Raw genomic sequence first — 14,152 nt, 5'->3', positions numbered from 1 at the left:
GCTCCTCCTGCAGTAGCGAAGACACGCCGTCCAGGTTCACCCACGGCATGATTCAAGCAGGACGCGTCAACAATAAATCGGCCAAACGAAAGAAGAAAGATTCCTCCTCCCTCCTCCCTTTTACATCCGGTCAACAGCGACAGGTGATATTCACCAGTTGAAACGTCAGCGTCCACACGCGCCGACTGCAGCAAAGATGAGTTTTAAACTTTGCAACTGTATGTATGGTCCAGTCCAACAACAATCCTAAATGCCAAGAAACAATTATAACCACCCCAGGGAATTACATCAACATTCTCCAATATTAACTATTCTCATCAAATTACAAGATTACACATGCCACGTGCTGGGGAAAAAAATTCATCCTCATATCCTCCTGCACTACAACTCAGCTGTTTAAAAGTTTTTTTTGCCTGCAGACTTAGGGAAATGATTCTGCCAGACAGCGATGAAATGTTAGGATCGCTATTAACTTTGACGATGAAGACATCGTCAGGACACAAGTTGCACGGTTCTACTCCCTCGGGGCGATGGTGAAGGGTATAAATTCAAAGCACCAGAGCAGAAAACAGCAGCGCTTCTAACAAGAGTCGAGGAAAGCACGTTTATCTTGAGACAGGTCAGTGAACAACCAGTAAGGCAGCAACCCTGCAGGAGGTCTGTGACATGAGAACAAAGGTGATAGATGAACCAGGGAAACAAGACTAACAGAACGGAACAGTAGATCTAACTTCCCAGATAAACACTGTATGTAAATACAAAACATGTTTTACAAGTTTGCCTCGAGATGTACAACAAGTAAACAAGAAATTCAATCCAAAACATACCAAAATCCTGAAGAGGAGGATGAGGCTACATGAAGAAACCGAGAGAAGAAACACTTACCAATTGATTAGGAGGGAGCTTATGTCTTGGGAACTGTAACATTCAAGATCTTCACATCCTGATAGGGCTTGTCATTTTTATCGGTCTTCACCTTCTCAATTTGCTTCAAAGACAAAGCACAGTATTAGAAAGACAAAACAAGGGAAATGAAAACACAGCATTCAGCCAACCAGAGATTATGCAAAAGTTTGGTACCTGAACAACATCCATCCCTTTTACAACTCTACCAAACACTGTATGTTTGTTATCTAGCCATGGAGTTGCCACAGTGGTGATAAAGAATTGAGAACCATTGGTATTCGGTCCCGCATTAGCCATTGAAAGTGTAAATGGCCTGTCATGTCTCAAGCTGCAATATGACCAAAGTAGTTGTCAATATAAGCCTACAGGGACATCCATAAAAGAAAGTGTTCTCTTTGACAACAAGGACAGCGTATATGGAATTTAAACAACCATATCGAGATTGTTCATGGATAACAAACTTACAGAGCTATTAAATTTACTAAAGGTACATTAAGATGAACAAAAATGGACTAATTTGTGCGAATGAGAAAAAGAGAAGTGATAGAATACCTTTTATGAAATTCATCTTCAAATTCCCTGCCCCAGATTGATTGCCCTCCAGTGCCATCCCCCAAAGGATCGCCAGTCTGGACCATGAATCCTTTAATTACACGATGAAATATGAGATTGTCATAATAGCCATTCCGACAGTGAGTAGTGAAGTTCTCCACGGTTTTTGGACACTCTTCTGGATATAGTTTCAAGTGAATATCACCCATAGAAGTGTGAAATACCTGAAACAACGGAATACTCCTATAAGTTACTGCGACGCAGAACAAAAACATGTTGAGACACTGTCCCTCGCATATGATTCAGATATTGGTTTCAATCCACCCAAGCAATAACAATTAGTCAATCACTAGATATAAATGCCGAGTAAACATACCAAATTGTCAGGTAGTGATGTCGTAGCAGTCTTTCCTAATTCTGACACAGACAAAAGCTCCTCGGGTGGTGGTTTTTCATTGAAAACATCCCTACCCTTGGTTGCATCTTCAGGCTCCTCAGGTTCTCTACGACTGTATATAAGGAATCGAAACAAAGCGGATCGTTAATCTTTTAAGAATAACAATCTGAACAAAGATCTAACGAGGGAGTCACTGTTGGCAAGTGGCAGTGAGCAACCAGCCAATGAACTGGCGTACCTGAAGGTATATATTCTGTGTTTCTTGAACGCACAACAGAGCAAAGTAGGATCTGATAAAGGCTCCTTGCTATCATTGACATTGGCAGCTATTGAAGGAATTTTCCTAACCTTCTTATTCCCTTTGTCACCTTGATATAAAGCAATTCTCAGAAACCTCTCATTGTTCTCTACCTTTCCCAGGATACGGGAAACCTTATTCGTGTGCAAATTTACAACCTGCATATGTATGGAAGTGGTACAGGAAAACATTCAGCCCAGTAGTTCAGAGGTGCAAGATGCCAGACAAAAACAGTCATTTTTCGTAAATGCAATCAGCAAATAGGAATAGCTCAAAATGAGCAACTACCCTGTGGCAGAAGCTGCTACAGCTACTACAGTGGTTATTTGACTAGCCAGCTGATCCATATAAGAAGGTAATCTCAAATGCCTTTCTTAACATATTATATTTCCTTGAGAAATGTTTATCATCCAAAATGTAACAAAGGGCAGCAAATTAATTATACAACAAAACAGTACTGGAATAATATTGAAGTACATAAAGTACAAAATATAAAAGAAAGAATGGGAAAGAGAAGAACTACAGCATACCTTTATGCCCAGAAGAGTGGCATAAATAAGAAAGTTGCTGCTCTCATCAAAGACAGCATTAGGCTGTGGAACATTTTCTGTCTTCTCTATTTCCTTCTCAACAGCCATTCTTCGCCCAAAATCAATAGCATCGAGATGATACAATGGAACATCACTTTTCTGAAGATCTTGTGCCACCTACAGGTAAAAATATTCAGTTAGAAATTAAGAACCAAACATATTAATCTGTGCTGCGCAAGCATTGAACAGATGGAGTTTCTTACCTCAAGGGACTCATCATATACACGTCTTAACTTTCCAGTTTTGAACCAAAATACCCTTATCCTGCGATCAGGGGATGTGACAGCAAACTGAGTGCCATCGTTGCTCACCTGAATAACACCAGCTTATTATGTAGAGTTATTCAATGTATATAGGGACTATCATTTCTAATAATTATCACTTTATCAGAATTGGTAATACAATAGACCTACGCTGCTGTTTTTTCAAACGATTGACATCATTTTCAGCCCATCATAGTAACAGTGTAGTTATCTAGGCAACTACAGATGAGATAAGATGGATACATCTTACAAATTCAGGTATCTGTATCATTAAAGAGCTGTGCTGGTAAAAAAGAACCAAGAAAACACATGCTATGAGGCAGCCTATGTTTAGATATGTTCCGATACAAACCATTCAAGCTCCTCGTTGTGCAATGTATACCTCATGAATTAAGAAGCAACATAAGCTAATCACGAAGGGCCAAATAAAAGGTACCTCAATAGCAGACACACTTGTCTTGCATTTTGCAAGTTCAAACAGATTTGTGTCTGTCTTTAAACGAAAGTTCACCCTGCACAGAGCAGATAGCAGAGGCAAGTATTAATTCAATGAGTTGATGCGTTTACCAATGAGGAAACAAACATTTCATAGACCATATAAGTATAGCTATCTGAAAGGGAGGACTTCATAGAACATGTTTACAGAGTTATGATGAACGGAATTACAGAATAATGATCCAATCAGAAAAACTAGGCAGGCAGACCAAGATTTTAATTTCAGACATTGAATATGATATTCCTTAGATTTCAAGTTCAGACATTGAATATGATATTCCTTAGAATCCTGCACTTTACTAAACAGAATAATATCTAATCAAGACCTACAGGATTCAACCACATATTATTTGTTCCATTGTTCAAGTTGCCAAGTTTTGAGTAAACATACTAGGAGGTGAAAGCATGTACTTGAGTTTTCAGGTGTTCAGAAAAAAATATTTTGGCATAGACCAAATATGAGACAGCATGATGCTGAAAATAACTCCAACTCCAGGAAGTAAGAACATACACATCTTCTGGAAACTTTAGGGTAGATGGGGACCAATATTCCAAGAGTCCTTTGGCATCAGCAGATACAACGACATCCTGGGCATGATTATATTTCATAACTTTTACAGGGCCAGAATGAATCTGCAGGTTAAGAAAAATCTCAGTGCATGTCCTTTGGTTACTTGAATTCACATGAATTAATTATACAAAGAAACATAGAAGGCAACAACCCAAAAATACCTCTTTGGAGATGACGGGATCAACTGAACCAGAATGGGTATCATATACATGAATGAAAGATGTATTCCTGTCACTAACAGCAAGTTTCGGCTTAACATCGCCCTGTCGATAAACCCACTCAATCGCCCCAGGGACAAATGGGAGACGCATCATAAACATCATGTCATAGTTTACAACATCATATATCTTGACAGACCGGTCGTTGGAGATTGTGCAGCAAAGTAAGCCATCAACGCTAACCTGCATTACTGAATCACGCTATAATAATTTGCAGTTGTCCGTAGTATCACATGTATGCGGAACAACTAGGAGCAGCAACTAGCAAGATAAATATACTTTGCATTGCATAATAATATCTTAATTGAAGAGGTGAAGGTAAGAGAATGTGGGGACTCACAGCTAAACCTTCGATAGGACTGAGATGGGACCGAAAATGTTTAGCAAACTCAATCCCACTCGGTTTCTTCTTCCAGAATTTAAGATGTCCTGCGGAGAAAAAAAAATCAGAAGGGCCAGTTCAGCTCCCATTATATGAAACAAAATCAATGAGAACTTCCTATAAGCTCAACAGCATAGATCCAGCAAGTGAATCCATCCAGTGACAAGGAACACTACAAATTCGAAAACACTGACTGCTCACAAACATAGGACACAGGGAGTGTGAGAAATCACCATCTGCGCTCCCGGTGATGAAGAAGTCGGCAGGGGAGACTGCGACATGGGTGACAACATCCCGGTGCATATAGCTCTTCTCGTACCTGCAAGAAACGAAAACCGCCAAACAACAATTAGCAACTAACTCCTCCACGAAGCAGAACACAAAGCGCCTCCCAAAAAGTGCTATAGCCCTAAACGGAGGGAGGAGGGGGAGAATACGAATACCCACATGGCGGCGGAGGGGAGCGCGTCGAGGAAGGCCTGCTCGAACTGGAGCGGGCGCTTCTGCCGCTGCCTTGCCGGCGCCGGGCCCGGCCCGATCAACTCTTCCTCCTCCTCCCCCTGCCCCTGCTGCTGCAGCACCACGGCGGGGGCGGCTGCCGCGCCATTGCCGTGCTCTTGCTCCTGCACGGCGTCGCCCTCGGCCGTCTCGGTGGGTAGGGCGGGGTCAGCCGTGGGGTCGCTCGTCGTGGCCATGGCTAGCGAGCTCGAGCTTGAGCTCTCCCGCGACTACTAGGGTTCAGGGAGGGGATTTGGGGGGAGCGGGTGTTTGGGCTTTGGAGCTTCGAGAAGCTAGAGTAGTTCGGATTACAGAAATATTTCGGGGGCTTGTTAGCAAAACGTCCTTACCTGGGCTATGCAACAGTGTGGGCCTAAGATGGGCCCAGCTTCATACGGCCCGATAACTCGAGAAAAGTACGAATAAGCCCGACAAGTCGTCTTTTCGTGTTTTTAATCATTTTCCTTTTGATTTTTCGACAGAAAAACAGTTTTACAGATTGTCTTGAAAAAGATAGATCAAGAGAAGTTTACTTCGAAAGACTATAATAAAGCTTTTAGTTTTGTTGAGCATATTTTTTTTGACAGCATTGTTGAGTACTCTTCTTTGTTTTGTGTTCATTCGTGTTTCGCCTTTTGTACAATTTGTTTCATGAATCAATAAAGCCACATCGTTGTTCTAAAAAAAACCCTGCCGACACGTTGGTCGAAAAGGTTGTGATGAGCTCAATGCTTGTGGGTGCTTTGATGGATCAAATCAACGGTCACAAATTTTATTTTATTTTGAGATTTTCTAGAGGGTCTTTTTTTTTTCGGTGCTCCGTCCTGTACCTTTAGTACTAGGGATAGATAACAATAGCCTTTTTTCTTTTGCGCACAAAAATAATAGCTTTTTTCTGCAACAAAAAACACACACGATTTTTGATGTCAAACTCATCTCGAAATTAGCAAGTTGGATTAACCATGCTCTGTGACTTTTGCCAGAGCATTCGTGTCAATTTGTCCTTAAACTTTGTGTTGATTTGCTTTCATAAAGAAAGTCACTAGAGCATACTCTCGGGGATCTAGTTTTGGAAAATCCTTTTTTGACAAACACAAGGATACAGCGTTTAGAATTTTCATACGGAGTATTTGGTTTGAGTGAGTGATGACATGCCTTTTCTAGACGGCTTGACTTTCGGTATTGCATTTTCTCGGTTGCTCCTGCTTTCGGCGGTTAACGCGTGCAGCTGGGACCAACAAGCCCGACGAGGCTTTCTTTTCCTTGCTGTTCCTCATTGTATGTAAGCCCGAGCCCGAGGCTGTCAGCGCAATTGTAAGCCCGAGCCTGAGCCTTTCTCCATCCCTTTAAGTAATGTAGAAAATTCCTTGTCTGTTTTCACCTAATTTCTCCACTCACACTCTCTGCACACCTCCATCGCTCAGTCCAGCCGAAACCAGCATACGTCAAGTTCTTCACCACTCCCTTCGATGTCGCAGTTTCCTTGGGGGGCTCCCCTGCAGCAGGATCCGCTCCCGATGGAAGTGGACTCCTCCACCGGTGGCTGGTCATGGCAACTCGAGTTGGCGCATCCTCAGATTACCCTCCCGCAGCAGCAGGATTCGCTTCCGATGTCCATCGACCCCCTCGGTGGTGGCGGCGGCGAGGACGAAGAAGAGTGGATTTCGCTACTCAGATCATGCCCATTGCGGTCGCCGCCACGGTCGCTTCTTCCTTTTAGCCCGGCGTCGCCGCCGGACATCTGGGTGACGCCCTGGGACCCCTATACATGGATTCCCCCCTGCTCCCATCAGATTGAACAGGCTGTGGCACTCATCTGTGAGCTTTTTTCAAATTCTTTAGTTTCTTTATTCATGTTTCTTGCCGTCTCCATCTTCTCTAAAACACCGTATGTGTTTATCACATGCAGTTGCCCGCCTGCATAGACAGCTGAGACGGCTGAAGATGCAGATGGAGATACCGCTGAGACGACCGAAACGTTCGGTGATAATCCAGTATAACGACGACGACGATAACACATACGATGTGTTAACCGTGGTTCGCAAACCTTATGGTAAGCTTTTCGTCTATTCTGCTCGTTCCCCTCTTTGCCGTGTATATCCTTTCTCAAACCTTCTATGTCAGGTCCAAATGACTTCTTAAAGCACTTCAAGTCCAAGAAAGATGGAGAACTGAAGTATTGCATCCATTGCAACGACGTCTTCCCATCTGATACTGACCTCTTCGATCTGTCTCAAAATCTTCGATCTGTCTCAAGGATTTCTATCCAGGAAGTTTATCCTCCGCCCAAATCTTCTGGGGGAATTCCAGACATGGAAACTGCATTGAAGCTCACAGAAGGATCATCGGAGGGTAATATTCTTTTGTCGGGGAATGAAAAGCCAAAAGAAATAGATGCCCAGAAATCAGCAAGTAGGCATGTTGAATCACCTGTGGCGTTTGACCAAAGCAACACGCCTCCCGAAAGGATGCTAGTGGACAATGGAGAAGCTGCAGCAAGTACAGATGCTTCATGGATAGATGCTGTTCAAAACTGTTTTGAAGAGACGACCAAGGCGGATAAACCAAAAGGGACATTGAAAAAGAAATGGTCAGCAGTATGGGAGCACTTCGTCGAGACAATAATAGATGATACAGTATGGGCGGACTGCAAACATTGTAAAAAGCGCTTCGCAGGTGGCACAAAAAAAGCGGGCACTTCTACTCTGCGTAGGCACCTTGACAAATTGCATGGCATTGAAACACCCAAAGCCTCATCTTCTTCTAAAAATGAGAATTTGTGTGGTGTCCCTGCAACTTCGAAGTCGAAGACGCCTACACCATCGCTGCTGCCTTCACTGGAGCCAGTGGCATCGGAGCCGCCAGGAAAAGTAGGTTTCGATTTACCCTTCTCATTATTCGCAATAAGTCGTGTTTAAATCTAACAGGCTATTTTTTCTTTGTGCAGACCACGCAACGGAAAAAGACGACAGATGGGGTCAATGACCTTGCGACGCAGGAAGTCTGTGCCAGAGGCAAAAGAACCCGGCGCAGGGACAATCCGAGGTATGGTCTGTTTCCTTGCCTCCCTCATCATGTTCCTGGGAGATCCTCTCTCAATCTCGCTTATGCTTCTAGCTCCTCCGGAGTCACTCCAAGTGAGGTTCCGAGTTCTGCCTCGGCAGCCCCACCACCGACTGTCGGACACGCTGCAGAGGCGACGTCTACCGGGATGGTGGTTGCATCCTCCCAAATCGCCCTCTCAGCTGCTGGGGCATCAGGGGAAGTCGTACGGTCCATTGCCGATACAATAATCAATCCAGGGCCGAAGGACCTCACTAATGCCATTTTGCTAATGAGTGTAAGGATTATAGAAATCCCTGGCTTATTCGTTTTTGTTTTTTTATATATCTGGATGCGTTTGTGAGTACCTCACTCCTCCCTTGTTCGTTTCAGCAAGCCGCTGAGGCTGTCGCCCGTGAAAAGATGCTATTGCAGGAGATGGAGAAACTCCGCCAAGAAAACACGGACCAGGCCACGGCTGTGCATTCCCGCCTGGAGGCCTTGGAGGCCAAGTTAGTACTAGCGGCAGACGAGAACAAGAAGCTCAAAGCCGAGAACACGGCCTTGAGGTCTCAGCCGCAGGAGTCGCCGCACTCGAGGCCAGCCTCCCCGCCTTCAAAGCGCAGCTGAAGGCGAAGGCCCTTTCGGAGCCTGCGGGGGACTGCCATCGCCGCGGTGGCTGAAGAAAAATCAATCCGAGAGATGGCTTCTGAAACATGAGAAAACAAAAAGGCTGTTAAGAGTTGTGCTAAACTAGGAATTGCATAGAGTTCTACTGAACTTGAATGTGTTTACTTGATCACTCTCGCTGTAAGTGTGTGCTGGCATTTTGAAAAACTTGTCCCTAGGAAAAAAAAATTGAGCTACTACCTCTGTTCTTTTCTTTTCATTTCCTGTTCTGTTTAACTCTTTTTTCAGCATGCGGGATGAAACCTTTTGTTCATCTCCAACAGTAGTTGACGGTCCTTGAGTAATTTCGTTATCTTTATCTTTTGGTAGTGGTCGTTTGGAAATAAAACTCTCACTCTTCAGTTGTACTCCATTTGGAGCAAGTGGTAACCATGTGTGCGCTGGGAGGAGAAATAAGCAGAGTTTGACTTTGGCATAATTAATGCGTTCTACTCCATATTAGAGGGCCCCATTCGGAATACATGTAGTCCACACGAACGAGCCAATTTCCTGTGATTTTAGAATGTTCATGACTGCACTATTTAGTTTACAACACGATTTTCTGAAATATGAAATTGTGTTTCACATGTGGGTTGCCATTGTCAGGTTGCGCTCCGCTGGGTCTCCCCAAGGTACTTCAGAGCATGCCCCGTTGCCTCAACAGCTAGGGCGCTGCGACTTTGCAGAAGAATTGGCGCTTCAGAGCTCCTGCTGCTCGTCGCCATTATGCGGTGCTCAACGGCTTACGGCGTGGACGTGCACGTGCGAGGTGAAGGCGAAGGCGAGTTGCGCGTCGCCGCAGCAGACGGGCTGCAGTGCCACCTAAGCTAGGATACGCGAGAAAGCATCAATTAGAGATGCAGGCTCGCTCAACCAACGACAAGACACCCTCGCATGATCGCATCGGATCGCCAATAATAATACTACCAGTAGTAGATGATAAATCTTCGAGCAAATGAGCATCAAAGCCCATCTCGATCGTCTCCGCCCTCTTCCTCCATCCCTTCAGTCGCAGCTTCACTAATTTGACGCGAGAAATTGCAGCTTCTAATGGCGCAAGTAGCGAATTAGTCGTGAAGCAAACCCAGCAATGCGGGAGCTGTCGTGCTTCCGTGAAGCTGCCGTCTGTGCCGCGTCGCCGGCCTCCGTCTCCGGCACCGGCGGGCTGGACCGGTCGCTGCAGGCGGCGACCACGAGCGTGTACCGCGCGCAGCTGGCCTCGGGGAAGGGGATCCTGATCCGGGTCACGTGGACCAGGAGCAGCGCCGCAGCCGCGGGGATCGCCGCCATCGCTTTCTCCGACCAAGGCAGCAGCGTCCTCTTCTCCTCGCCGTCTAGCAGCTCCGCCCGGGCCCAGCAGCACGTGCTGCGGCGGAAGCGGGGGAGCAGGGGCTTCGTCACCGGCGCCGGCACGGCCATGGGGGTCCACTGGGACGTGGCTGCGGCGGAGTACGCGTCCGCGCCGTCTTCCCCGGAGCCGTCCGGCGGCGACTACTGCCTCGCCGTGGTCGCCGACGCGGAGCTCGTCCTCCTCCTTGGTTCCGGTGACCTTGCCTGCCGCCTCTCCTCCTCCCTATCTACCGCCACAACCCTCGTGAGCCGGCGCGAGCAGCTGCGCTCCACGGCGGCAGCGGTGATTCACGCGACGCAATGCAGGTTCCGGGAGGGCGGGGAGGAGCACTCGGTGTCGGTGCGAGTGACCGCCGAAGGGGAAGGGGAGGTCGGGGTGAGCATTGACGGGGAGGAGGTGGCCGTGGCGAGGCAGCTGCGGTGGGGGTTCCGGGGGAACCGTGCGGCGGTGCTGCCCGACGGCGAGGTGGTGGACGTCATGTGGGATGTCCATGACTGGTGGTTCGGTTGCCGCGGCGGTGATGGGAAGGGGGCGCAGTTCATGGTGCGGGCAAGGTCAGAGAAGGAAGGGAGGCTTTGGATGGCTGACCAGACCGCCCCGGCCGCGACGGAGGTTGTCGGCACCGGCGGGGGTTTCTTCTTGCACGTCCAGTGCTACCGCCGGTGATGCGATGGCCAGGAGCCAATGTTTTTCCAATGTCTACACTTGTTTGCAGTGGCACCAAGCCAATTCTCTGAACTGTAAATGAAAAGAGGCAAATGTGAAACATATATATCCTACCAGGGGACAAATTTTACCAGACATGATGGCCTTTGAATGATTTCTGATTATGACGGAAAACAAGAAGCTAATCCACATATGTGTTGTGTTGTGGCTGAAGCTGCTGCAAATCAAATGATCGACTGCTATGGTACAGGACCCCTTTCCAGTCCAACCCAGGTCTCAACAAACAGTGTTGACGCTCGTACGCTTCATTCCGAGATCAAGCAGAAATATTTGCATTCCCCGCCAGGATGTCGTCGAGTAACGACTCGCATGCATCTTCCAGCAGATCCAGTACCTGAAGAAACATTGCCCAAAGATTGCTTAGCTCATATCCTACACATAAATTGATGGCTTTTGCAAGAACTCTGAGCAGCGATTTGTTGAGTGCACAAGGAATTCTCATAGGGAAATCCAGGTATTGGTGTATTCCAGCATGCAAATGATAGCTTTTTTTTCTTGGTCGCCTTATGTTAATGTACTGAAATACGCACTTTTCATGGCTGGTGATTTTTGGCTTACTAATGCTAACGAGGCAATCCTTCAGTTTCAGTAAGCTGCACATAATGTCTGCAGATTACTGCCTACAGTACAGTAGCCTAGGTGGATCTTCGTTTCAGAAGAAGATTCACCCAGATATTTTTTAGACGTAGTAATGTGACTCCGTTAGAACGAAAGGGGTAGCAAAAGTTACATAAATGAATTGCAAGGTGACGAACAATTACGTTGTGTCCTGAACTCACCTTTTCAAATCCCTTGGAGCCTCCATAATAAGGATCTGGGACTTCCGACTCAGTGTGTCGCTTGCAATAGGAGCACATCAGCTTAACCTATTAAGGACAAACCAAAAAGTCATACATGTGAATTTTGGACCATGAACAACAGCAGCATCAGCTATGATGTGCTTACAACCTAAACTATATGAAAACTTTGTTTATGACTAGAGGAAGAATAAATCTAGGTCAGGGATCATCATCCGTTATCAGACAACTATGCAGCTATTCCCCTTTACAGAGATAAGAGAGAAACCAGTAAATTACTTCTCGCTTGTAGATATTTTTGACCAGGCAAGCTCCGTAGAATGAATAAGCAATATTTTTTGAAGCAATAAACAACAAAAGAGACAGTAGAAATGAAATAAGTGAGTTCTGCATTTGCCCAACATAAACTGAACCTCGATGAAGTGGCCCAGGATATAAGATTTCCAGCAATATCAAGAGCGTTACTAGTAGGGGAATAAATGGCAGTGTTAAATTTCATCAACTCCTTTGATGCACTAAAGAAACATGTGTGCATACTGTATCATCAATTAGATAAATGGGAAAAGGCTTTAGGGGACAGAAGTACGATAGAAATTGCTCGTGTTTCCATGGATACCCTTTCATTTCACTGCCATGTAGGATCAAGGATGAAAATATAAATTGTCAAGATTGCCCAAAATAAGGTCAGCCCATGATCCTAACCTTCTTGGGTCCACTGTCTGGGAGGGGCTCCTTGTGTTGCCATCTCTCAAATGAACTCAATATATCTTCTGCATAACACTCAAAATAAAAGTGCATCAAGCAGCAATACATCAACACTAGTCCTGAGGTACTGAAAACAAAAGAATGGAGGTGAGAGAGAACCATAATTCTGCTTGTCCATTGCAAGGATAAGATCGAAATCTCGGAAGTCTGAGGGTTTAATTGGCCTGGATATTGAGGTCACCTCAATGCCCCGCTTCTTGGAAGCTGATGTCATCCTTGAGTCTGCCTTATTACCCTGAATTAATGTGACCCCTTGTTAATTCTGATAACACCACAGAACTAGTCCAAGTGTACAAATGAACAAGCTAAATACAGGATACAACCTCATGATAACCGATGGTACCGGCAGAGTCTATGTGAAACTTGGAATCCAGCCCACGCTTGCTTACAAGGTTCCGGAAGACCGCCTCAGCTGCAGGGCTCCTACAGATGTTCCCTGTACACATATTTTACATCAATGACGAGAGATGAGACGGGCACTTCGTGCTCTGACAAGAATGGGCCAAGGTAAGTCAGTGACCTCCATCGAAAGGGCATGGGGAAATGTACACTTCAGCATGCCGATGCACACAGGCTAATAAATGCAGAAGGCAAACGTTGCATCTTCAGAAACATGGAGACAAGATGTAATCTAAGCATCAAGCACCTGTCTCAGAACGATACAGATCATGTACTGGCACCTGATGGGAATGTGAATGCACATCTGCACATACAAAGTCTGAGCTATCCGACCAAAATTATGAGAGCAAGGCTCAACCCCCGGCCGGATGGTAATCTTGGGGGAAAAACATAGAGATCTCATTCTCATGTGTGCACAAGGCTATCCCGATCATCCACACCGAGCGAGAAACCGGTGACGCGACATGGGAGAACCAGGGCGATCAAATTCCGTTCCTAGGGTGGAAATGGAACCAGCACAACGCGCTGCGGCCGCAGAGCACGGACGCTTCTCACACGCACAAGCATCCGAAAAGCAGCGAGGCGCGAGGTAAGCAAAGCCAAATATGGAGATCGGCGCGCGGATATTCAGAAAAGCCAATCGAATCAGCCAACACAGAGGAGGGGATCAGCTAGGGTTGGCGGGATTTTACCGAGGCAGACGAAGAGGACGGCGAAGGGCTTGGCCTCCGTCGCCGCAGCACTCCCCTCCGCGGCCATCTCTTCCGCTTCCGCTCCCGCCGCCGCCGCGAATCGGGTCCGAAGAGCAGGAGGGTTCACGAACTGGTCGCGAGGCCGGAGACTGGTCGCGGTGCGGCCGCGCACTTGGCGGTTACAGTTAGTGGCGGCTGGCCCAAGCTGAAGTGGAGCAGGAGTGCGCCTCCTCCTAAGCGGGTCTCGCGCTGTCGGGTTCGGAGCAAAGGAGGAGAAGGAGGAGGATGAAGCGGCGGAGGGGCCGGAGCTCGACGCGACGGCCGCCGCGAGCATGGCCGGACGGCGAGGCCGCGGGGAGCCAGCCAGCCAAGCCTTGCGGATTTGGGAGCGAGTGGCTCGCGTTCGTCTCGGGCGGCAGCGGAAGACACGAGCGCGGGTTCGCGGTTTTGCGGAGCTTCTCTTTATCTTTCCCACTTTTCGAGCCTGAAAGCGAATTCCCTCAAATACGCTTTCATTCAGCATATATACCCTTTCATTGTA

At 46.7% G+C, this 14,152-nt stretch overlaps 4 protein-coding genes across 5 annotated transcripts; 2 read left to right on the top strand and 2 right to left on the bottom strand.

Annotated features, from left to right (window-relative positions):
• Nucleotides 1-149: 149 nt before the first annotated feature.
• LOC100823393 (peptidyl-prolyl cis-trans isomerase CYP71) lies at nucleotides 150-5,454 on the bottom strand. Of its 2 annotated transcripts, none has more exons than XM_010237102.2 (14): nucleotides 5,120-5,454; nucleotides 4,906-4,991; nucleotides 4,631-4,719; nucleotides 4,234-4,473; nucleotides 4,013-4,134; nucleotides 3,443-3,518; nucleotides 2,947-3,054; nucleotides 2,684-2,860; nucleotides 2,094-2,311; nucleotides 1,835-1,967; nucleotides 1,459-1,682; nucleotides 1,081-1,234; nucleotides 886-988; nucleotides 150-659 (listed from the first exon to the last, which is right to left on the bottom strand). In XM_010237102.2, the coding sequence occupies exons 1-13, from the start codon at nucleotides 5,365-5,367 to the stop codon at nucleotides 905-907; spliced, it is 1,959 nt and encodes a 652-aa protein (XP_010235404.1). In that variant the 5' UTR covers nucleotides 5,368-5,454; the 3' UTR covers nucleotides 150-659; nucleotides 886-904. The 2 variants fall into 2 exon arrangements, with proteins under 2 accessions (XP_010235404.1, XP_003574923.1); XM_003574875.3 differs by having other exon boundaries at nucleotides 150-648.
• Nucleotides 5,455-6,297: 843 nt separating this feature from the next.
• Nucleotides 6,298-9,099, top strand: LOC104584263. Its single transcript, XM_014900335.2, has 6 exons — nucleotides 6,298-6,988; nucleotides 7,080-7,223; nucleotides 7,295-8,040; nucleotides 8,118-8,215; nucleotides 8,288-8,510; nucleotides 8,606-9,099. Exons 1-6 carry the CDS (start codon nucleotides 6,640-6,642, stop codon nucleotides 8,840-8,842), a joined length of 1,797 nt encoding a protein of 598 aa, XP_014755821.1. The 5' UTR covers nucleotides 6,298-6,639; the 3' UTR covers nucleotides 8,843-9,099.
• Nucleotides 9,100-9,971: 872 nt separating this feature from the next.
• LOC100833801 lies at nucleotides 9,972-10,898 on the top strand. Its single transcript, XM_003572451.4, has one exon. The coding sequence runs from the start codon at nucleotides 9,972-9,974 to the stop codon at nucleotides 10,896-10,898; it is 927 nt and encodes a 308-aa protein (XP_003572499.1).
• A 79-nt stretch (nucleotides 10,899-10,977) lies between these two features.
• Nucleotides 10,978-14,049, bottom strand: LOC100823083 (putative low molecular weight protein-tyrosine-phosphatase slr0328). Its single transcript, XM_003574874.4, has 6 exons — nucleotides 13,612-14,049; nucleotides 12,844-12,956; nucleotides 12,620-12,755; nucleotides 12,458-12,525; nucleotides 11,738-11,824; nucleotides 10,978-11,292 (listed from the first exon to the last, which is right to left on the bottom strand). Exons 1-6 carry the CDS (start codon nucleotides 13,943-13,945, stop codon nucleotides 11,215-11,217), a joined length of 816 nt encoding a protein of 271 aa, XP_003574922.1. The 5' UTR covers nucleotides 13,946-14,049; the 3' UTR covers nucleotides 10,978-11,214.
• Nucleotides 14,050-14,152: the final 103 nt, after the last annotated feature.

The sequence above is a fragment of the Brachypodium distachyon genome, chromosome 3, assembly GCF_000005505.3.
Source record: "Brachypodium distachyon strain Bd21 chromosome 3, Brachypodium_distachyon_v3.0, whole genome shotgun sequence".
In the NCBI taxonomy this organism is placed as follows: Eukaryota; Viridiplantae; Streptophyta; class Magnoliopsida; order Poales; family Poaceae; genus Brachypodium; species Brachypodium distachyon.
This window is presented reverse-complemented; position numbering and strand designations above follow the sequence as displayed.

Excerpts from the sequence above, each read along its gene's own strand:
- LOC100823393 (XM_010237102.2), bottom strand. The coding sequence starts at position 5,367 with ATGGCCACGACGAGCGACCCCACGGCTGACCCCGCCCTACCCACCGAG. Across the intron at positions 4,474-4,630 it reads GTCCTATCGAAGGTTTAGCT|GTTAGCGTTGATGGCTTACT; the intron begins GTGAGTCCCCAC and ends TCAGTAATGCAG. Across the intron at positions 1,235-1,458 it reads GAAGATGAATTTCATAAAAG|CTTGAGACATGACAGGCCAT; the intron begins GTATTCTATCAC and ends GTCATATTGCAG.
- LOC104584263 (XM_014900335.2), top strand. The coding sequence starts at position 6,640 with ATGTCGCAGTTTCCTTGGGGGGCTCCCCTGCAGCAGGATCCGCTCCCG. Across the intron at positions 8,216-8,287 it reads CGGCGCAGGGACAATCCGAG|CTCCTCCGGAGTCACTCCAA; the intron begins GTATGGTCTGTT and ends TTATGCTTCTAG. Across the intron at positions 8,511-8,605 it reads ATGCCATTTTGCTAATGAGT|CAAGCCGCTGAGGCTGTCGC; the intron begins GTAAGGATTATA and ends TGTTCGTTTCAG.
- LOC100833801 (XM_003572451.4), top strand. The coding sequence starts at position 9,972 with ATGCGGGAGCTGTCGTGCTTCCGTGAAGCTGCCGTCTGTGCCGCGTCG.
- LOC100823083 (XM_003574874.4), bottom strand. The coding sequence starts at position 13,945 with ATGCTCGCGGCGGCCGTCGCGTCGAGCTCCGGCCCCTCCGCCGCTTCA. Across the intron at positions 12,756-12,843 it reads GTACCATCGGTTATCATGAG|GGTAATAAGGCAGACTCAAG; the intron begins GTTGTATCCTGT and ends ACATTAATTCAG. Across the intron at positions 11,825-12,457 it reads CAGACAGTGGACCCAAGAAG|GTTAAGCTGATGTGCTCCTA; the intron begins GTTAGGATCATG and ends TGTCCTTAATAG.